At 50.0% G+C, this 23,981-nt stretch overlaps 1 protein-coding gene and 1 long non-coding RNA gene across 2 annotated transcripts in view; one reads left to right on the top strand and one right to left on the bottom strand.

The window, feature by feature from the left end:
* LOC116676769 (uncharacterized) overlaps nucleotides 1-23,981 on the bottom strand; it is a 614,404-nt gene that overhangs the window by 432,105 nt on the left and 158,318 nt on the right. The gene's annotated exons all lie outside the window — the stretch shown is intronic.
* The window catches only part of LOC116676607 (seizure protein 6-like), a 317,474-nt gene that overhangs the window by 174,129 nt on the left and 119,364 nt on the right, over nucleotides 1-23,981 (top strand). The window contains 1 exon segment of the mRNA XM_032507601.1: nucleotides 1,131-1,320. Within this exon segment, the coding sequence (XP_032363492.1) occupies nucleotides 1,131-1,320 (190 nt within the window).

The raw sequence follows: 23,981 nt of genomic DNA on the forward strand, positions 1-23,981 counted from the left end.
AAAAAACTCAAAATGAAATTTTCATGCCATGGGACCTTTTTAAAGCATTAAACAGTTTTGTATTTGCAGAAAGTTACAATATAATGGAGGCACAATTGTGTCTCACAATCCTCACTCTATTGTACTGATTGAACTTTTCGTTAGGTCTTCTCTCTCAAGGTCTTTTTGCCCCTTCGCAAGGACTTTTTTGATTAAATAGGGGCCTTAAAAAGCCACCATACAGTTCTCAACTGTACTCAACTTTTTACACTCAGCCTTCTTTATGTTATGAAAAAAAACCTTCCAGTCACCAAATCCTCCCGCCAATTATCGTCTGGTTCTGGCTCATCTCCTCTCATCTCATCATATCAGGGTGTCATCAAAATGTAGAAAGTCGAAGAAAAAAATACTGGCTCAAAGATCTGACTCCAGTTTAACTCTACACTCTAATTCTCGCGTGTTGGTTGATGACACAAACGATACCAGAACTCAGAAATTAAAACTTAGACAATACATTAAAGTCAAGAACATTCAGTGAAGTCCAGCATTTAAGTTTAACATTTGTGGTTACACAGAAATAGATCCTAAGTATCCCTCATCGCAGACAAACGTTTACGAGGTACCGTTTACCCAGACTCTGTGCACCTCGACGGATCATTTCCCCTAATGTTTTCTCCATCTTTGGACACACACATGCCCTCCACCCCAAAAGGTACATCAGCCTCAAATAAGCCAAACTACAAAGAGGCATGTGAAAGGGCAGCTGTAAAAAAAAGAATTATTTATCCAAGGTGTAGATGGAAGAGATGTTTTTAGCCTATGGCTGAAGATGCGTAGGCTTTCGGCCGTCCTGATGTCAATGGGGAGCCCATCCCAACCTTTTAGGACCCAGGATAGCAAACAGTCGGGAATTCATTAAGTGATTAGTTTTCCCTCACTGTGAAGGGGCAGCAAGCAGGTTGGCTGAAGCCGAGCAGAGTTGACAGGCTGGTAAATCTGCTCCTCTGTTATGCTGCTAGTATTTTTTTGATAATTTGGTCAATGTTGGTCTCCTGCTTCAGGTCCTGAGAGACTTGGGATCCCAGAATGTGGATCTTATTTGTTTTTATATGACGCATAAATGGTCTAATTCTTACTCTGCTTTTTGTCAGGTGATGAATGTAAATCTATCTGAGGGAGACAAGGTGGTGTTCGAAGATGTGGGCCACATGGAGAACACCATGCTGGCCAATGAGTCCATCCTGATGAGAGGATTGGTTGTACGCAGCCACAGCAATCAGATCTCCATCCGCTTCCGCAGCTGGAGGTCTCAGGGTGGATCAGTCCTGCTCAGGTACCAAGGTAAGAGTGTCTTACAGAGCACATCCCACCTGCATGCTGTCAAAATAGACACAAGTAGAAAACTAGAAGTTTGAGGAAAACAACCAACCTGACATTTAAATGATTTAATGCTTTTTGCTGATTTGACATTTTTGTGACTTTAAGAAATCTTGTTGTAACTCATGGTCATGGATTTGGTCTCAGGTGTCCAGTATAATCATATATGGAATCATGTCAAACATACAGTCGCTCTGGTGATAGGTGTAATTTACGAGGGGGATGTGGGGGCTTCAACCCCCCAATAATCAATTAGAGGTGTAATGAGGTCAAAGTTTTAATGCTGTGCATGGGCAAGTTTGGACCCTTGAGAGGGGGCTCAAGCCAGGTTTAGGACCATCATAGTGTAAATAGTGTCGAAAAATGTTAGCTGACGTTGTTCAGTAGCTAGCTCAGAGATTATCAGATTTAGCAGGGAGGGTTAACACTTTTGCAAGGCACTCTATGCCTGTCACATTCTCATCCTAAAGGTCGGATCCTAGAATTGCTCCTGATGCAGTGGTAAGCAAATATTTATTGATAACGTGTATAATTTCTAAAAAAAACAAAAAACATCCCGGAATACATTTAATGTTTTGAACCTGTAGATAGTTTTGAACAATACAGCAGGTTCTGTATTCTAACCCCTTAGCCCGAGTCTTAACCGGACGCACCTCCTCCTCTTCACTTCCAGTCTCTAGACCTTCTCGCCAAGGTGGCTCCTTGAGTCCTGCATTATTTGTCCTCTCTCTAGAGCCGTTGGCTCAAGCTATTCGCCAATTGATTATTGTGTCACCAATATGCATTTGTAGTGCACAGCATCACCTCTCAATATTTGTGTACAATGTTTTTGTTTTTTTAGAAAACCCCTCTCTTCCTCACTTTCTGTCCTTATGCAAGGAGTAAAGATGCTTATCAGGCTTTAAAATGAACTGGTCAAAGTCTGCACTACGTCATTTAAATGTTTCTGCTCGCAATTCAATCATCCCCATTGTTAAGCAGTTTTAAAAATGTAGGCATTGAGGTTTTCCCCTGCTTAAACCGGACTGTTAAGCATAACTATTCTGTTGCTCTGAACGTTTTGAAGGATATGGAAAAATGGATGGGACTCCCCATGTCAATCCTGAATGTCTGTGGTTACAATGAATATTTTAACCATTTATGGTTAAATTCATTTTGTGAGCGCTATGCTACCTCTTTCCCCTCCTTTTGGTTATTGGCATAAATTACAATCAGCAGTATCTACATTTATCTGGAAACGAAACAGCCGTGACTCAAGATGTCTGTAGCTTACGCTGGAAAATGTTTGTATTGTTGCCATGACAACACCAGACGTTAATATAAACAATCTTACGATTGCTAGGTGTTTCAGTTTTATGTATTATTATAAAACATTTTTCACAGAATTTCAGGTTCTTTATTAGTTAAAGTGAGTTGTATTTTGCCCTTTAGTCTATTCAGCACAAACAAGTTTTATTTTGGTAAGCTACAAGATCAGGACCGTAAGTTTGGGACGGTAGCGCAAATGGAGAGAAAATTGGGACTGTGAAGAGCAAACTGTTAAGCTCCTGTTTTTGTTTAATTCTACTGCTGGTCTACCAGGCAACACGTTTTCACGGTGTTCCATCATACTTACACTACCGGTCAAAAGTTTGGGGTCACTAAGAAATTTCCATTGCACTCCATTATAGACAGAATCCCAGCTGCATTGTTTTTTTTAACCCGGTCAGCAGTTTTGAGATTACTTTGTGTGTTTACATAATTGCAAAGGGTTCTCCGATGTTTTCTTAGTTAGTTTTTTAAAATGATATCAGATTAGTAAACAGAATGTGCCTTTGGAACACTGGATGAATGGTTGCTGATTATGGATAATGTAGATATTGAATTAAAGATCAGCCCCCCACTCAGTTCAGCAGGTATTCTGTCTGTAATAGAGTGGAATGGAAAATTGTAAGTGACCCCAAACTTTTGACCGGTAGTGTATATAAGGAATAAAGGTAAAAAATGGACATCAGTATGACCAGGGTAGTTATAATGTCTACTCTACAGAGGAGGAAAGAGGATGGTGGCCTCTCTGTTCCCAACTTTAAACATTATTTTTGGTCATTTGTTTCAAGACCCCTCCTTACCTGGCTTAACCCAGATATGTCTGTCTGTTGGCGTACCTTATAAATGACAGAGCCTATGACAGAGCCTTGGTCACTCCATGATGTTCTTTTTGCCAATATCTCTAACAAACAGTGCCAGCTATGCTTTGGCCCCATTTATCTCTCTTTATCAAAACTTGAGATTATCTGAAACATATTGCCATATAGCTTGTAACTGGCACACCTTTTCATTATTCAATAATACAGCACTCCTGATTGATGGGAGGCCTATAACAGTTCCACAGTGGGAACAGAGGAAGGTTCATTGTGTATACTGCCATTACAACCCTGAAACTCTGGGTAGAATCTTCATGCTTACATTGTTTGCTGCTGAGACTCTTTTCACAACCCCAACCTCTTCCTTATGTGCTTAAAGGAACACGCCGTAGATCGGTGGGTCGCATTTTTTGTCTCAGTGCATGCATTGTTTTAGTCTGGTGCAACACCGGCAGCGCCACCGCTAGTTGGCGTAGCGTAGCAAATGGAATCCTATGTTGCCGGTTAGCACATTGTCAGTAAAAGTGAGCAAACAAAAAACATAAACCTAATTACTTCTTGTGGCCTCCGTTTTCACAACGAGTAAAAATAGCAATGCAGATTAACGCTGGACTATTTCCAAAGCACTGCTATATGGGCGCAGAGATCACACAGCTCGATGACAGAAGGCATCCTGCAGTCTTCAACTTTTTTCCGCTGTGATAAAGTCAACTGGGATAAACGCCAAATGGACCTATTGAACAGCTGTCCACAGAGTATGTCATTACTGTAAACATGACGCATGGTTACTTTACGGGATAGATCAACCCTTATTAGACCTTTACTCACACAGAGTTTTGGGATAGCTCAATGACTAGTAGCAGGGCTTCGGCTGTGCTTCCACCCAATATAGTCCCAAAACAATATCTGCCTAGGAAATTGTCTGGTTGTAGTCTGCATTGCTGTTTGTACTTGTTTTTTTTGTTGGCTCACTTTTACTCACAAAATTCTAACCGGCAACATAGGATTCCATTTACTACGCTGACTAGTGGTGGCGGTGCCAGTGTTTCACCGGGCTAAAACAATGCATGCACTGAGACATAAAATGCGTTGGCCCCCCAATCTACAGCTAGGGATAATAATAATAATAATACATTTTATTTATAATGCCCTTTACATTTTAAAAGGAAATCTCAAAGGGCTACAGTTAATAGGGAGTTAAAAACAGTTTCCAGAGTACGATAACAATTGACAAGCAATAATAAAACACCATAAAACTAAAATTAAGACAATGACTGTTTAAAGGAAGACCGTGACAAGCCCTTTGTCAACAAACGGTGGCGTGTTCCTTAATGTTGGTACTGTTAACCAAAATAACTGTTTTCATGGACCCTGCGGGGTGACATATAGATCCCAGTTAAGTGTGCCCCGCCACTTGATATCTTCACCGCCAAACATTAACTCTCCTCTGCTCCGATCACTCTCTCTCTCTCTGCTCACACAGCATCTCCATCACTTTCTCTCTCTCCTCAGCAGCTAAGCTGTAGATGAACTGGCGAGAATATCCAATTTTTTTATCGAAACGCAACTTTGCATGGCTGCCTGTATTGACGCGAAATATTTGCATATTGATTATTTTGCTTTTTCGCTTATTGGCCTCGCCCCCGATGGGTTTCTGACCTGCCTCCTGACAGGAGTTGGATCTACCAATCAGGTTTCTTGACCCTTGGCTCCACATGACACGCTGTTGATATTAATCTTTACAAAATACTTTGTATAAGAATATTCAGGACTATTCAGAAAAAGGGAAAATTCCTGCATTACCCTCATAAAATAACTGTCAAATTGTCATAGTTTGTAAAGAAATGGATGTTTATAAAATTGTTGTTAAATGTAGTTGTTAAATATGTGTTTGTCTTCTTCTTTCAGTCCGAGTCAATTTAATGGATGTAATCCCCCCCCCCCACACACACACATATATAATAGGGTTAAGCCTTAAAGAGCAGGTTAAAACCAGTAATAACTGTCAGCTTCTTCCAGCCTCCCTTAATGAGTGTGTTTTCATGGACCCATTGATTGGACCCCAGGCAGAACAATACAAGTTAAAGCTCCCACACCTTGAGCACAAACTTTCCACAGATGTACAGTACACCACAAAAATAAACAATTTTTGTTCACCATTAAAATCCCTCCAAAAGCTGTCGTTCCCTGCCTAGCTTTTTGTCAAAAAAACTGAAAGAAAAGGCCTGTTGATGAATACATTCAATGTTTGGCATTGCAATGTCTTGAGCAGTGAGGAAGTGCATGTGTTGGCTGCGATAGGATTCATCACATTGAGTTGCTGTTGCAACATATTGTTCCCAGGCAGAGAAAGGAAAGTGTAGGCCAGACAGCAATGGAGGAGAATGACAGACAGGCACTGTGGATATGAAACTGTGTTCATGGTTGAACATGCTCAGTACATGCTCACGCTCACTTCTGACATGCATAAAATGTTTTTGTTTTTTTTTCTAACCACAACCGTCCCGTTGTTGCCAGCGTTTGGCATTTCATTTCCCCAATGTGGCGTGCCACAGAGACCTTGGATCATGTCCCTGTGCGTCCTGTGTGTGGCGGTGTGTGCTGTTTCATTTCCCTGTTGTTGCATCCCCCAGAGCTGCCCAGTGTCATGGCAGTTCGTGAAATTGTCACGTTCGAAAGTCGTGACAAAATGTACACAAAATAAGTCAAAATGATGTGACCATTTTAGGAAATGGCGTGAGACCGGGTTGAGTTTACCATAAGGCTCATAAATCCACCACTGTTTAGAATGCAAACACAAAGAAAGAGGACATCTGGCGGAATTTCCAGCAGCACCGGAGCAATCCGGAAAATGGAATGTTGTGGATATAGACTAGGGGAAATGCATTGCTACCAAGCCATGGCTGAGTTAGCAAAGTGATGATGTTATCACTTAAAGAAAGATGATGAGGGTTAGTGAAAGGGAAATTATTTGATCTGGACTCCAGTTAAAATGTCACAAATCGATTCTTATTTCCGACTAATGCTGTAAACGCTTACCTTGTGTGCCAGCTGCATTTATGCAATATGACAAGATCATGCAAGAACCCTTGGGGTCACATATCGCACGGAAATCCTTTATATCAGGTTTCAAGCAATGAGATTGCACCACTGTCACCAGTGAAGGCTTGTCAGGTTCTGTGTAACAAACCATCAGCTTTGGTCAGACACAAGACAATGCAAGAATGCAGACCCAGCTACAGTCCGATGTATAGGAGTGCACACCACATGGAATTTCTTTGTGAAAAACAAGTTTCCACAACATCTGCATGACATTTTTTATGAAAATAATATAGTCCTTTTGAATGTAAACAAGCTGTTTCAGAGAATGGTCCACCCTGATAAAAATATGAGTGGTCTCTCTTAGTAATAAGAGGGTCAAATATACATGGTTACTATTGGTATAAAGTACCAGCGATCAACTGCTTGAGTTTAAAATTATTGGTATCAATATCTCCTTTTCAGAAGCCCACAAAAACCCTACAAGACAAGACAGTTGATGTAGATATTGTAAATTGAATTTAGGAACTGCATGCTTATTTAAATTGTTTGATTGAAAAAGCACTCAGTAGTCTTCCATTTGACTCTTGCACTGGAGGAGTGCTGGTGCGGGGATATCGTGCTAAATGTTGAGCAGCAGATGGGCCAGCTCATTCTGTTCCTTGGATAATTATAAATCATTGACATGCTGACAAATTAATTTAAAATGGGCATGTATCTAATATTTTTTTGGTTATTATGGAGATGTAATTGCAACAGGATTTCTGCATTAATTAATTATGGAAGGGAGTCAAAATTACTTTTTTATTCCTGTATTTAATTACTGCCATATCAGAAATTAGCATGAATAACAGCACACACAAATAGGTTTGGCATTCAGTTAGGTCCGTCAAACATTAAAAAGACATGGGGTGATCTCTTTAGTATCAAATTACACAGTGTTTAGGTGCCGAGGGAAGAAAAAAAAAATGTTGTCACTCAAAAGGCCGACTTTGTGTTTCAATCTTTTACATTTAGTTAGCACTAGTGATGGCTATTGATGGTCAAATGATGCTTTGTGAACCATTTTATTTATTTTATGAGGCAACTAAATGGCGCTCTTGGTTTAAAGAAAAAGGTTCAAGGAATGGGAATTCAGTATGCTTTCAGCCTTTGGTTGAACAGAGAGTGTCATACAGTAGTGGGCTCAGACAATAAAGAAAATGCTTCATGAAGCTTAATTTGGCCATCACTAATATTCACACATCAAGCAGACACCGAGCAATGCAATGAATCATTTGGAGCCATGGTTCTGGCCACTCGATGAATGGTGGTCTGGTGATGAATCCAATATTCTCTCTCATATATGGTCTCCACCATCTCCTTGGGAAAATGTATGGCACCTATATGTTCCACTTTCCTGACCAGATAGTTTGGTGCTGGGCAGATAGTGCCGTTTATCAGACCTTTCCCCACTGAAAACAGCTGTCATTGTTAATCTAAAATTACAAAAAACACTTTGTGTAGAACTTTTAAAAAATTCCAACTTTGGCTCCCCTATTAGTAAAAAAGACACTGCGGCTGACACCCACACAGAAGTTAGAAGTGCATAGACTGCACAAATTTTCAACATTGTTTTTCTACATGCCAAAAAATATCCCATTTTAATGACCTCAAAGATGTTTTGATCATAAACAAAAATGTAATGGCATTCAGGAAATGTGTTTAGCCAACCCGTTCTCGCTCCGAACGCGTAAAATATGGACGTTTGGGCAGTGGCTGTCCGCGTCTGATGTGCAGCATCTGGACGGGGTTTAGAGAGTAGTATGTAAGAGGGAATACAGGACTTTCACCCAGGAGAACGGGGTTCGTGGCTCACCTGTGTCCTTAACCATTCCGTTATTGCTGTGTGTCAAGGAAACCGCTTTCTTCTTTAACCGGCCCGTTATTCTTGCAAGTCCAAAAGTCCCCACCAATCGCGTGTAATATGGCGCTAAAGGAGACCTTTTGTTATTGACGCGAAGGACCCCTTTAGTATCAATAACGTTAGTTACTTTGGTAACTCCAGATTCTATTAGTATAGAAAACTAATAGTAGTACGCTATTGGGTTTATCCCTTCGCGCATGCGCAGTCGTGAAGATTTTCTTTCCCGCCCTAGCGCCCAGCGCGGGCCTCAACTACGTCCGCATTTACTGCATATATACAGAGCGGACCCGTTGTTCGACTCCCAAAAACATCAGCTTTTTCTTCAACCAATGTTCTAGGAGCAGGTGGCCCGGACCTTAGAGGGCTACGCCTATACTAATAGAATCTGGAGTTACCAAAGTAACTAACGTTCTATTTCGTATAGGCTTCGCCCTCTAAGGGCTACGCTATTGGGTTAGGGCGAAGCTGATGTAGTCAATGCCACCTGCGGCACAAGGTCCACAAGCCGAACATACCCCACATTGCCCAAGCAACAATGTACAGAGGCTAGTCAGAGTCACTCTTCTGAAAAAGCCTGCCTACCAAGGGCGGGGCCCGGAAAGGTTCATGTGGCCCGCAAAATGATGCGTAGTACAATGGATTAAGGGGGTTAAGCGTGATGACCCGTGCGCATGCAACGGAGAGACATGATTACCTCCGTGCATGCAACATGATTGACAATGTATGAGATAAGAGCTGTGTCTCACAAGAAATACCCAGATACAGGAGAGGTGAGACAGCAGACAGGGTCATGGCAGCATAGGTGTGAAGGAGATTGGCAACAATCAAGGCATCCTTTTTTTTTTTTTTTTTTTGGCACATTCAGCGCGGCATAAGCGTCACTGACTGTGGACGAACGCATGAGACAGGGAAGATTCAGACATATCTCGCAGATAAAACGGATAAAGGGGCCGGAGAAGCCCAGGAGGCTGCCGCGCAAATGTCGGCTACTGCCATCCCTTTAAATAGAGCCGCAGACGCCGACAGAGCCCTCGTAGAGTGCCCCCGAATGTTTTGGGGGGGGCTCTTTTCCTTTCCCGAGCTATAAGCCTGGGTAATAGCCTCGCACAGCCAGTGAGACAGACGCTGTTTTGAGAGGGCTGATCCTTGGGAGTGTTTCTCTAAAATGCACAAACAGCTGCTGAATTTTCCTGATATTTGCCGTGCGTAAAATGTATTGTGACAGAGCGCGACCGGACAAAAACCGGTGGGAAGCCTCCTCTGCACCGTTAGCGTGAGGTGGGGGGAAAAAACACCTCGAGGGAAAACACCCTTACCGAAAAGAACTAGTTAACGTCTTCGGTGTGAAGGAGGGTTTGGCTGTAAGGTGGCTGCACTCCGCCCCCCTCATGGAGAGGCAGGACGGAGAAACTGACAGTGCACAAAAAAATCCTCACTTTTTTGGCCAAAGTTAGGGAAAGGGAGAAGTGCTGTTTTAAGCGACAGCATTCTGAGCGAAGCCTGTCCCAAAGGGCTCAAAGGGGGGCTTCCCCAGAGCCCGGAGCACCAGAGCTAGGTCCCATTGGGGGGCGAGGGGGGAACATTGGTTTTTGCGCCTAACCCCTTCAGGAAACGTTTCACCAGGGGATGCGCAAAAACTGTCCTTCACCGAAACCTTTGTGACAGGATGAGATGGCTGCTGCGTATGCTTTGACTGTAGATGGAGCCAAATCATTACCACCAGAGTTACAGTAGTACGTCAGCACGAGAGGTAGGGACACGAGGGTGGGGTCTGCGTCCCTCTCTGTGCACCACCCGCTGGAAGGCAGACCAGCGGCCCTGCGTAGCCTGCTATGGGTAGAGGGGGTCTGGAGCCTGGATATGCTACCAGGCGGGGGCAAGCCTAACTTGTAAAGGTTCCCGCTCAGAAACCCAGCCCAAAGCCTCTGATTATCATGGGGGATGACTTTGGGGCACGTTCAGTGCAAAGTCGTTCTCGCCAGGATCTCCCAGGGGGAGAAACAGCAGCTGAACGAGGGGGAACCAGGACGGTCGTGCGCTCCGGGACCACCAGAACAATAACAGATCCTCCCGGGAGGGCTCCAGGAGGCGAGTGATCAGGGGCGGGGAAAAGCATATAGGAGTTTTGGGCCAGGGTTTGGTGGGAGGCGTTACGCGAGGGGAGGTTGCCCGCGCGCTCAAGGAAACCCAGTGTCACTGTGGTTCTCTCGTGAAGCGAACAGATCCACCTCCGCTTCCCCAAACCGCTCAAACGTTGAACGATAGTGGGTTTCATCTCCACTCCGTGGGAGGGCCCCCCCTCGCATCAATCGGCTGCCCCTGTTCAAAATCCGGGATATTAACTGCTTTGGAGACGCAGTGGCTGTGGCCCACAGAGGGCTTTCGGCTATTTCAAAACAGCGGCTGAGGTATCCCGCCCTGGCGGTTTATGAAGCCGCGGTGATGTGGTCCGTCCTTCCTACAACATGCCTCCCCTCCCCTGGTGTAAAGTGTTTTCAACTTCAACCCCGTGGACAGCTCCGGGCAGTTTATGTGAGGAGGGGAGGGGGCCCGGCCCCTCCCACCACCTGTGACCCACTTTCCCCCCCAGCCAGTGAGGGACGCGTCTGTGACACCGTCACATATGACGTCACTTGAGGGGAACCCGGGAAAGACGGGGTTTGGGGGACTCCCCAGTATGCCAGGTCGATTGGAGGGAATGAGGGAGGGACGCATTCGCCTTTTGTGGCGAATGGGATCGAGCCGCTGGCGGTGAAACAACCTCTGGACTTTCCTCATGTGGAGGAGACCCAGGGGCCCACCGTGTGTGCCGCGGACATCATGCCCAAGAGCCGCATAACTGCCCAAGCGCTGACACTGTCGTGCGCGGCCTGAAGCGGGACAACAGAGAAGTCAGGGCTTCCTCCCTCGGTGCTGACAGCCTGGCTCTCATGCTGATCGAGTTCATTCTAGCCCAGATAAAACTATCGATTGTGCGGGGAAAAAGGGCTCTCTTCTTCCAATTTATGGCAAAACCCGCGTTTTAGGTGCTGCAGAACCTCCATGTGTGCAGCGCCCCCGCTCCCGAGATGGGCTAGAATGAGCAGATCGTCCAAGTAAAAGAGGACTCTGATGCCCCTCTCCCGTAGAGGCTGGAGCGCCGTTTCCATGCATTTGGGAAAAGGTGCGGGGGGCTAGTGAATATCGGCACCGGTGAACTGGAAACGGGCCCCTTGGAAGGAGAAGCGCAGGAATTTCCTGTGCCTGGGAATGATTTTTGGGTGTGAAAGTAAGCGTCTTCAGATCCACGGATGTAAACCATTCGTTGGGGCGCACACATTCCAAACCCCTGCCTGATGGTGAGCATGTGGAAGGGGGCTCCATGACATACCGGTTGAATTTTGACAGGGCGAGGATGGGACGCAGTCCTCCTGATTCTTCGGGGTGAGAAAATAGTGAGAGTAAAAACCCGTTTTCCTCCCCTGGAGGGACGCGGGAAATAGCTCCGCTCGTCAGCAACCCTTCTAGCTCTGACGTCATTGCGTTGGACTTGCCCGGGATGACAAACCCCGTCCCAACCACCCCCGAAAAGGGGGCGGGGGGGAGGCGAACTGGAGTGTGTAAACCCCGTGTTATCAGCTTGACATCCACGAGTCCATGTGTTCAAGCCCAAACCATGCCGCGCTGCCACTCTGACAGTGGGCGAGCACATGTCTGAGTGTTGTTCAACCAAAATGGCAAGCGGGAGCGCAGAGCCATCCCGCCGCTGGGCGAGACGAGTGATCGGTCGCCAGCCCATGGTAGGGCTTTTTCGAAAAGGGCAGTGTGCCCCCGTCCGCCGCCGTGTGGGCGGGAGCGGGTCACTGGGTTAACCCGACCCCCGCCCCGCCGGCATCGCCGTGGGGAGGTGGTGGGACAAGGGGTCGTCGTCACCGTGGGAGGACGCTCATTCCGGTGGGCCCGCGCAGCGGGGACGCAATGGGGGCCCCGCTCGCGGCGACGGCCTTGGTGTGCTTGTGTGGGGAACAACTTCCATAACAGTGCCATGTTAGAGCAAACAGGGACCCGTTCGGCTGAGGGAAACAGCTCTTTGATGGGAGGGAGTGGCCCTTTAAAGGCCGGGTTTGTTTCCCACTCCCGCTTAAGAGGGACAGTCGATCCCCACGGCCGGTCATTCCACCGCCGTGCGCTTGCTGGGTGGCCTCGGGAGGCGGGTTGGACCAGGGGGGCCGCTCTCATGGTCCCTCCGGCCTCGGCAGGTGCGGCGGTGGCATCGTCTGGCGCTGCGGAGGGGGACCGGGTGGGGCCCCGCCGCCGAAGTTGGGAAGAGCCCGCAGGCCGATGCTGTGGGGCGCTTCCGCTGTGACGGTTCATGGCGCGGGGGTGCTGTTGAGGAGGAGCCTTCCACGAGCCGGCCTCCGAAGCCGCTCGGGTCCTCGCGCTTGATGGGATGAGACGTGGCGTCTGTAGGCGCGGCCCAATTCCATCGGGGCTATGGGACCGTACGAAGCTCGCGTCTAATGCCGCTGGAGTGAGAATGTTTGGGGCCAGATGTTTCGCGGGCCACCGTCGCCAAAGCCCTCCCACCCTTGGACAGCGCCACCGGGAATGCCGTGGTCAGGGGAAGATGGTGGTCATAGCTTACCAATCTCGTGGCAAGCCCGAGGGGAGGGCGCCGGGAGTGTGGCATCGCGGAGGGACGGCGGAGGCCATAAGGCGATGTTGTTTTGTGCCCACATTTGGGGGCCGGCAGTGACTTGAGGCGCACACTTGATCCTGGGGAGTGGAGGCGTGGGCTCCGGTGGCCGAAGAAAGTAGCTTTCGGAAGCAAATGGGAACCCCCACAGGGGAGGGTGAAGGAAAAACTGCGTCGTATCGCCTGAACCGAGTAAACGGGGCATGCGAGAGACGGGAGCCTTCAGTTCCCCCGGGTGGAGAAAGCCTCCTCCAAAATGGCCGAAGCTCCGCAAACGCGGCCAGAGTGGGGCCCGTGAAGGCGGCCCCCGGGCATAAACATCACCTGCTCAAAAAGGCCGCGGCGGGGGCTGGCAGCCCCCCCCCCGCCGGGGAGGCTATGCCTCTCAGCTCCGCCGCCTTCTTTTGATCCTCCCGGGAGGTCGGCGAAGAGAGCCTTAGCGGTGGAGGCTGGAGCCGGGTGAGGCAAAGGGGAAGGCCCCTCGGGCGGTGCCCCAGGCCGTTCGGGAGACGGAGAGAGCTCCAGCGGGAAGAACAATCCCGTCCGAGGCCCAATCCCCCCAAGGGGAAGAGGGGGACCCTCCCGAGGGGAGGAGAGGAAACCTGGGGATGGAGGCGCTGTCAGAGGGGAGCGGAGTCAGCGGACTCTGCCTTCGAAAACGCCGTCCGCCAGCGGCTCAAATTGCCGCCCGGATTCCTGTCTGTTGCCCAGCTGCCCACTCCGTCCCCGCTAGCCTGGCAAACCAGAAAAGCTTCCGCCCGCGAGTTAGCCTTAGACGACAGGCGGGGCAAAACTGGCAGGAGGCGTGGGGGTGAGGGGCCTGGCCGGCGTGAACGGCACCAGGCAGGCCTCGCAACGGGGGGGGAGGTCCGGCGGGAAAGGGTGTAGCCGGTCGGCGGAGGGGCAGACACGGGCACCCGGGGGAAGGTCTTGAGCTTGACTTCATACTGGAAATTGAAGAAAAGGGGAGTCGAACAAAAGGGTCCGCCTTTTATATATGCAGTAAATGGGACGTAGTTTAGGCCGCGCTGGGCGCTAGGGCGGGAAAGAAAATCTTCACGACTGCGCATGCGCGAAGGGATAAACCCAATAGCCCTTAGAGGGCGAAGCCTATACGAAATAGAACGACCAAAGTACCTGACCAAGCATCGGATGTTACGAGGGGCGAGTGAGAGTGTTCGATGCTCATTGTTTGTGTGCATGTGTTCTATTAGCGGTACTGCTATTTCTTTTCTTCTGAAACTGATAATCACCAGCCACATTCTACACACTAGAAATTAAATAAGTGAGTGAAATGAAAAACCCATTTCAAGGTAACAGTTAGATGTAAAGGTGCAATATGTAACACTAGGGCTGTAACGATATGAAACTGAAAGTGCAAGAAGCCAGAATCGTGACACACCCCTTCCAACACCCCTTCCAACTCCCGGAGTTATCCTTCGCGTACAAGATCACATTGCACGTTGCATTTTAAACGCTCCTCTTTTTTTCATCTCGTGGAGAGCTACACAACACAACTATATCAATATAGGACTGGCGAGTTAAATAGGCTCGGACATACGTGCTGCGGGCCACTGTGGACTTGCGTCAGTAGCGGTAGTTGTGAAAGCGGTTTCAGGAAAGTGGCCGCATGTGTCCAACAATGCACAAAACATCAACACAGGTACAAGCCGACAGCTGTCCGCGGAAACATGAGTCAGAGCCTCCCTGACGGGTGAACTGAGAGTCCGTTTCCTGTGCTTTCTTTTTTCTTTTGGCTGCCAAAAATGTACATTACTACCTAATTAATTAATTAACCTGAGTTAAACACTAGCGATCAGTAAACGGAAGGTAGTGTCTGGTGTGTGCACCAGTGTTTATGCGTTTGTGTGTTGGCCTGCCACCACATTTGGCGAGTGTTAATTTCGGACACTGCACAGTACTGTGAAACAGTAGCTCCTTAATTTATTTTGTAAATGTAAGAAAACTGGATTGAAGAATTTTCAACATGCTCAAATCATCTCCACAATGGAGTTTTGTTTTGTTTTTCAACAGTGTTTTGATACAAAGAAAACAGAAGTGTTATAGCTTTGGCTATTACTTATTTTAAATTAGGTATAGGGGTGCCGATTATGGCCAAAATGTAATCACCGATTAATTTTATCAAAATTTGATTGCGATTTTTTCACGGGTTATTTTTTGATTTTAGCCAAAAAAAATTTTATTTTCACATAGGCATTTATAATGCGAGGGGGTGTGTGATGGACGCTACTCACGAGAGACGCTGACTCATTAGAATTTGGGCCAGCACGGGTCGAACGGCGGATACACACGACGTCTGTATGAAAGTCGTATTTTCACTGCGCTGCATTTATGAAAATAGATATTCTGGCCATGGGTCACATCTCTGTCCAGGTCCAGCAGCTCCGTCTCACGCTGTTACTCTACCAACTGAAGTTTGTTGCATTCATAACTTCTTCTGTGTTTTTCGCCGTGGCGGCCACGGTAGCAAACTACCCGCGGAAAAAACTGGTACAAACACAGGTTTGCCTTCATATTTAACAATATACAGCTGTGTTTAAATTAAAAATTAATACGGAGGGCAAATGTCAGAAGTGTGGACACCCGCTGTGTGGCCGGGCGCGGAGTAAGAGGAGAGACCCCACACAGGCACGGCTTTCAGAAGAATGGGTTTTTAAAGTTAAATTAAAAACCCAAACCATTAAAGCATTGCACGGGGTGAAAAAAATTCATGGTCGTCCTAGAGGGCTGCCAACCCGTTTCTCACTCCGAACGCGGAAAATATGGACCGGTTTTGGGGAGGGCGCGGGCCGCTCTGGGGCAGCATCGGAAGGGGGGAGGAGTAGTAATGTAAGAGGGCATACAGGACTTTCAACCCAGAAACGGTTCGTGGCCCCTGTGTCCCTTGAACCTTGTTCCCGTTAATTGCTGTGTGTCAGAAACCGCTTTCTTTCCTCTTTAAAACCTCCGTTATTCTTGCAAGTCCACAAGTTCACCACCAATCGCGTGTAATATGGCCGAAGGCCCTTTTTGGTTATGTACGCGAGGACCCCGTTTACAATACTTAGTACTTGGTTGGACTCCAATTCGAATTAGTGAGAGAAAACTAATATAGGACGCTAGTGGGTTGATCCCTTCGCACGCCTGCGCAGTCGTGAAGATTTTTCTTTCCCTCCCGCCCTAGCGCCCGCGCGGGCCTCACCTACCTCCCGCATTTACCTTTACTGCATATCACCAGAGCGGACTCCTTGTTCGACTCCCAAACACATCAGCTTTTCTTCACCAATTTTCTAGAGCAGGTGCCCCGGACCTTAGGGGCTACGCCTGACTACTAGAATCTTGTAGTTACCAAAGTAACTAAATTCTATTTTCGTATAGTCTCGCCCCTCTAAGGCTACGCTATGGGTTAGGGCACCTGATGTATCATGCACCTGCGGCACAAGGTCACAGCCGAACGATACACCACATGCCCCAGCAACAATGTACCGAGAGGCTAGTCAGAGGCACTCTTCTGACACAGCCTGCCCGATACCAATGGCGTGGCCGGAAAGGGTCCTGTGGCCCGCAAAATGATGCAATAGTACAATGATTCATGGGGTGTTACGCGTGATTGACCCGGGTGCGCATGGCACGTAGAGACAGGATTAACCTCCGTGCATGCACATTATTATGACAATTGTAGATTACGAGCTGTGGTCTCACAAGAATACCCCCGATACAGATTTAGACAGCAAGCAGGTCATTGCAGCACTAGGTGTGAAAGATGGGAACACTCAAGGCAGCGCGTTTTTTTTTTTTTTTTTTGCACATGCACGCGCATTAACGCGTCACTGACGGTGGACAGAACGGCATGAAGACAGGGCAGATTCCGACATATCTCGAGATAAAGCTTATGACGGGGCACGGAATAAGCCCCGGGAGGCTCCCGCCAAATGGTCCTACTGCCATCCCTTTAATAGAGCCACAAAGCCAGACTCCGACCGAGCCCTCCGTAGATTGAACCCCGAATTCTTTGGGGGTGCTCTTTCCCTTCCGCGCTATAACCTGGTAATACCTCCACGCCATGAGACCGACGCTGTTTTGAGAGGGCTGATCCTTTGGGAGTGTTCTGCTATAAGCACACACAGCTGCTGCCATTTTTTCCTGATAGTGCCGTCGTAAAATGTATGTGACGAGCGCGCACCGAGAGACACAACCTTGGACCCTCCGCGCACCGTTACGTGAGGGGGGGGAAAAAACCCCTCGAGGGAACACACCCTTGACCGAAAAAACTAGTTAGTCTTCGGGGTGAAGAGCTTTGGCTGTTAAGGGGGCTGCACCTCCCGTCCCCTCTAATGGATGAGGCAGGACCGGAGAAACGACAGTGCACATAATCCCTCACCTCTTTTGGGCCGACTTAGGGCAAGGAGGAAGTTCGGGCTTAAGCGACAGCATTCTCGAGCGAAGCCTGTGCCAAGGCTCACGGGGGGCTATTCCCAGAGCCGGAGCACCAGAGCTAGGCTCCCATTGGGGGGGCGAGGGTGCGAACATCTGGTTTTTTTGATCACGCCTAACCCCTTCAGAAACGCTTCACCATGGGCTGCGCAAAAACGTCCTGCCTCACCGAACCTTGTCAGGATGAGATGCTGGCTGCTAGGCTGACTGTAGATTGAGCCAATCAGTTCCCCACCAGAGTTTACCAGAGTACGTCAGCACAAGTAGGGGACTACGATGTGGGTCTGCGTCCCCTCTCTGTGCACCAACGCTGGAAGGCAGACCAGCGCCCTTCGTAGCCTCTATGGTAAGGGGGCCTCTGGAGCCCTGGATAGTGCTTGCCCACTTCGGTAGGCAACCCTATCTCGTAATCCGGTCCCGCTCACACCACCACCATAAACAGCCTCTGATTATCACTGGGGAGACTGCACCATTCAGCTGCGTAGTGCGTCTCTCCTCTCCGCCACGGCATCTGCCAGGGGAGCCCACCATCACTAACGGGTTGGGAACCAGACGCGCTCGTGGCGTCCGGTCACCACCAACAATTACAGATCCTCTCCTCCTGGACGCTCCAGGGCGGCGAGTGTCAATACCGGTTTAAAAGCATATAGATGTTTGGGCCAGTTTGGGGAGAAGGCGTCTACGCCGGGGGGAGGTTTGTCCCGCTCGCTCAAGGAAAACCACAGTGTGCACGTGGGGGTTCTCTCCGGGAAAGCGCACCGAGCACCTCCCGCGGCCCCGGACCTGCGCAGACCGTTGTGACCAGTTGGGATGCAATCTCCAATCGTTGGGAGGCCCCCCCTCGACATAAGTCGCTCCCTGTTCAAATCCCGGGATAATCTACTGCGTTGATAGCCCGCGTGCGGTGCCCCACAGCAGAGGCTGCTGCTATTCTAACACCGGGCTGAGCGATGCCGCCCTGGCGTTTATGAATCAGCCGCCGTGCTGTTGTCCGTCCTTCCTACACATGCCTCCCCTCCCACTGGTAGAAGTGTTTGGCAACACCGGGCACACCGGGGACAGCTCCCAGTCTGTATTGAGAGAGGGGGAGGATGCCAGGCCCGCCTCCCACACCTGTGACGCGGCACATGCCCCCCAGCCATTAGGGACGCGTCTGTGTACACGTCACAGATACGTCACATGCCCAGGGGAACCCCGGAAAGACAGGTTTGGGGACCCCCCCGTATGCCCAGTCCCTGGATTTGGGGGAATGAGGAGGGGACAGCATTCCCGCCATTTGGTGGCGAATGGGATCGAGCCCTGGCGGTGAAACCAACTCTGGACTTTCTCTGTGGAGGAGCCCATGGACCACCGTGAGTGCCGCGTAGAACAGTGCCCAAGAGCGCTACTGACAGCGCTGACACTTGCCGTGCCGGCCTGAAGCGGGACAACAGAGAGTCAGGGCTTCCTGCCTCGTCTGACAGCCTGGCTCTTCATGCTGATCGATTCATGTGCTACGCCCAATAAACGATCGATTGTGCGGGGACAAGAGGCTCTCTTCTTCCAAGTTATGGCAAAACCCACGGTTGCGGTGTGCCAGAACCGCCTAGTGTGCCGCGCGCCCGCCCCGAGATGGGCTAGAATGAGCAGACGTCCCAGGTAAAATAGACTCATGCCCCTCTCACCGTAGAGGCTGGAGACGCGCCTTTCCATGCACGTAACGTGCGGGGGGCTAGTGAATATCGGCACCGCCTTGAACTGGAACGGGCCCCTTCGGAGGAGAAGGCGCAGGATTTCCTGTGCCTGAAGGATTTGGATGTGAAGAGCGATCTTTCAATCACATGTAACCCATCGTGGGGCGCACACATTCACACGTGCCTGATGGGGAGCATGTGGAAGGGGCGCTCCATGACATACCGGTTGAATGTTGACAGGTCAGGATGGACGCATTCCCTTACTTCGCGGGGTGGCAAATAGGGAGATAAAACCCTCGTTTTCCATCCTGGAGGGACGCGGAACTAAAAAAGCCCGCGCGGCAGCAACCCTGCTAGTCTGACGCCTTGCGTCTGCTCGTCTGCCAGGATTGACACCGTCGGCTCAACCACAACCCCTAAAAGGCGGGGGGGAGGCGAACTGATGTGTAACCCTGTGGTTATCAGCTGACAGCAAACGATCCATTGGGCAATCCCATCCATGCCGCGCTGCACTCTGACAGTGGGCGAGCACATGTCTGAGGGGGGGGGGGGGGGGTGTTGTCACCAACATGCAGCAGACGCCGAGCCCATCCCCCGCTGGTGAGACGACTGATCGCGTCGCCAAGCCATGGTAGGTTGTTCGAAAGGGCAGTGCCTGTCGCCCGCCCGGTGTGGGGCGGGAGCGTCACTGTTACCCACCCCCGCCACCGCCGGCATCGCCGGGAGGTGGGTGGACAACGTCGTCGTCCAACGTGGAGGAACCTCATCTTCCGGTGCCTGCCTCAGCGGGACCGCAATGGCGCCCCGCTCGCGGCGACGGTCCGTGGTGTGCTTGTGTGGGGTAACAACTGCAGAACATGCCATGTTTAGAGCAAACAGCTTACTGTTTCGGCCTGAGGGGAAACAGCTCGTTAGGATGGTAGGAGTGGCCGCTAAAGGCCGTTGTGTTTTTCCGAGCTCTCAGCTAAGAGGGACATTCGCTCCCCACTCCCTCAGGTGCAACCGCCACCGCTGCTGCTGCTGGTGGCTCGGGAGGCGGGTTGACCAGGGGGGGGCCCGCGCTCCTGTCCCTCCGGCCTCGTGCGGTTGACGTCCGTGTGGGCAATCGCTGTCGCTAGCGAGGGTACCGGTGTGGGCCCCGACGCCGAAGCTTGGGGAAGACGGCAGCCGCAGAGTCCGATGCTGGGGGCGCTCCGCTGTGACTGTTTTCATGGGCGACGGTGGGATGTGAGGAGGACCTTCCACAGCCGAGGCCCTCGAAGCCGCTCGCTTCCTCCGCCGCTTGTAATGGATATGAGACTTGGCAAATCTTTGGCCGGCCCAAGTAGTCCCATCGGGGGCTATGGACCGTACCTAAGCCGCGTCTAATGTCCGCTGCGCAGCTGAGACATGTGGAGCCAGATGTTTTCGCTTGGGCCACATCCCTGCCAAGCCATCACCCTGGACGCGCCAAAACCGTGGATGCCGGTTGGCAGGGGAAGGATGGTGGTCATAGCCTTCCATCTCCGTGCAAGCTCCGAGGGGAGGGCTCCGGGAGTATGCCATCGCGGAGACGGCGAGGCCATGAAGGCGAGATGTTGTTTTGTGCCCACATGGTTGCCCTCTTGACTGACGCACCTTTTCCTGGGAGAGGGGAGGCGTGGCTTCGTGGCCGAAGAAAGTGCTTTCGGAAGCAAAATGACTGAAGGGGAGGGACTGAAGAACACCTGCGTCCTTATCGCCCTTACCTAGTAAACGAGGCATAGCGAAGACGGGGAGCCTTCAGTTCCCCTCTGGAGAAAGCCTCCTCCACAAAATGGCCGAAGCTCCGCAAACTCGCCAGAGTGGGGCCCCCGTGAAGAGGGCGCTCCTGGGCATAAACATCACTGCTCAAACCGCGAGCTGGGCTGGCAGCTCCCGGGAGCGCTATGGCCCTCAGCTCCGCCGCCTTCCTTATGAATCGCCGGCCAGCTCCGCATGTCTCGAGAGAGCCCTTAGCGTGGGGCTGGAGCCAGGGTTAGGCAAAGGTGAGCCGCTCAGTGGGCGATGCCCCAGGCCGTTCGGGAGCCGAGAAGCCCAGCGGAAAGCATCAATCGCCGTCTCGAGCCCATCCCCCCCAGGGGAAGGGGACCCTCCCAGAGGGGAGGAGAGGAACCGTGATGAGCGCTGTCAAGAGAGCGGAGTCAAGCGGGACTCATGCTTCTTCGAAAACGCGTCCGCCACGTCGCCAAGTTGCCGACCGGATTCCTGTCCTGTCTCCCGACTCCGACTTGCCGTCCCACGCTAGCCTGGCAACCCGAAAGCTTTCCGCCCGTCAGTTACTCTTTAGACGCAGCGGAGCGCAAAACTGGCATGTAGCGTGGGCTGTGGAGCCTGGCCCGGCGGGAACGGCACCCAGGCATTGCCTCGCAACGGGGTGAGGTCGCGGACGATTTAGCCGGTCCCGGCCGTAGGGGAGATAACCCCGGGCAAAACCGGCGTAAGGTCGATTGAGCTTGGACTTCATCTGCGAGTTGAAGAAAATGGAGTCGAACCACGTCCGCTCTGTATATATCAGTAAATGTGGCCGTATTGAGGCCCGCGCTGGGCCTAGGGCGGGAAAGAAAATCTTCCGACTGCGATGGCGCAATGAAAACCCAATACCCCACCGCCTCCCGCCCCCCCTTAGAGGGCGAACCTATAACGAAATAGAACGACAAAGTCCTGACCAAGCATCCGAAGTTGTTATAGGGCAGTGGAGGTCGATGCTCAATTGTTTGTGTGCAGTGTTCTATTACGTACTGCTATTCGTTTCTCGAACTGATAATACCAGGCCACATTCTCCACACTAGAAATTCACTACGGAGTGAATAAAAACCCCTTTCAAGGTAACGTTAGATGTAGGTGCAATATGTAGCCACGAGTCGTACGATATGAAACTGAATGCAAGAAGCCGAATCGGACACACCCTTCCAACATCCCCTCCACTCCCGGAGGTATCCTCGCTACAAGATCACATTGCACTTGCATTTTAAGCTCCTCTTGTTTTCAAATCTCGGCGAGCTCACACACAACAATCAATATAGGACCGGCAGTTAAAGGAGCTCGGACATACGTGCCTGCGGGCCCACTGTGGCCTTGTGCGTCAGGACAGCGTAGTTGTGAAAGCGGTTTTCCAGGAGAGTGGCCGCTTGTGTCCACTGCACAAAACGCAACACAGGTACAAGCCACGCTGTCCGCAGGAAACCTGAGGCAGACCTCCCTGACGGTGAACGGAGAGTCCGGTGCCTTGCTTGTCGGTTTCTGTTTTGGCTGCCAAAAATGTACGTACTACCTAATTCATTAATTAACCTGATTAAACACTGCGATCATAACCGAAGGTAGTGTCTGGTGTGCACCATGTTATAGTAGCGTTTGTGTGTTGGCCTGCCACCATTTGCGAGTGTTATTGCGGACACTGCACATACTGTGAAACAGTACGCCTTAGTTATTATTTTGGTAAAGGTAAGAAAACTGAGTGAAGAGTTCAACATGCTCAAGCATCGCAATGGTTTTGTTATGTGTTTCAAACAGTGGGTTTTGAGACAAAAAAACCGAAGGTAGAGCTTTGGCTATTTACGTAGTTTACCTTAGGTATAAGGCTGACGATATGCCAATGAGAAGCACACGCTGAGGGGATCAAGGGGAGTGCGAGGATGCTCACATGTGGGGGGATTGGGACCCAACCAAAGGGTTATGGTCACATAGCCGAGGTATAACTGCGAGGGGGGTGTGATGGCGCTACTCACAGAGAACAAGCTGACTATTATGAGTGGTCCAGCACGGGTCGAACTCGGATACACACACGTCTGTAAGGAACGTCTGGTCTTGCCCTCTGCGCTGCATTTGCATAACTAGGATTTCCTGGCCATGGGTCATCGTGTCCAGTCCAGCACTCCGTCTCACGCGGTACTCTACCAACTGAAGTTAGTTTGCAGTTCAATACTCTTCTGTGTTCTTTCGCCGTGGCGGCCCCGGAGTCACAAACGTACCCCGCGAAACACTGGACAAACACAGTGCCTTTCATAGTTAACACTATACAGCTGGCGTTCATTAAAAAATAATACTGTAGACAAAGTCAGAGTGTGGACATCCCGCTGTTGCCGGCGCGGAGTCAAGAGGAGACCCCACACAGGCCCCGGCTTTACGAAGAAATGGTCATGTACAACGTAAATTAAACCATATCCATATAAACAGCATTGCAGCGGAATGCACGGACATTAGCACTGGTGCGTCCTAGAGGAGCTAAACAGCTACCAGAACGCTACTGGAGCTAACAGCTAACAGACGCTACAGCACCGACTAGCACTGGGTCACCGCCGTGTCCTGAAATATAACAGACGGACAAATTTTGCGTTTACTGGCCAACGGGTAACTGAGACCGCCATATAAACCTACTATCTGTTGATTTCCTCCCGTTACTCTACTGTCTACATCTAAAACTAAGCTGCGCGGTGCAGGGACAACTGACTGTGGCTCATGAGAACACGGGTTTACGTATTGTTAGATGGCTATGCAAAAACCCGAGCGGTCTATGAACGGAAGCGTTAAAAAAATAATCGCTGATCACCCAAGAGTTGATTGGGGGAATCAAAATCGGGATCGCGATTAAAATTCAATAATTGTCACCCTACTTATGTATGTTGTTAATAATTTGCATAGTAATTTGTTCTTGTGGTGTTAGCTTTAAACCACACTCAGACGGAAAAGAGGCTGGTGTCAACCAGCTAATTTCAAATAGTTACTGCGTAGCAAATTTAACATACTGGAGGAAGTCA

This window comes from Etheostoma spectabile, chromosome 3, assembly GCF_008692095.1.
Source record: "Etheostoma spectabile isolate EspeVRDwgs_2016 chromosome 3, UIUC_Espe_1.0, whole genome shotgun sequence".
NCBI classification, from domain to species: Eukaryota; Metazoa; Chordata; class Actinopteri; order Perciformes; family Percidae; genus Etheostoma; species Etheostoma spectabile.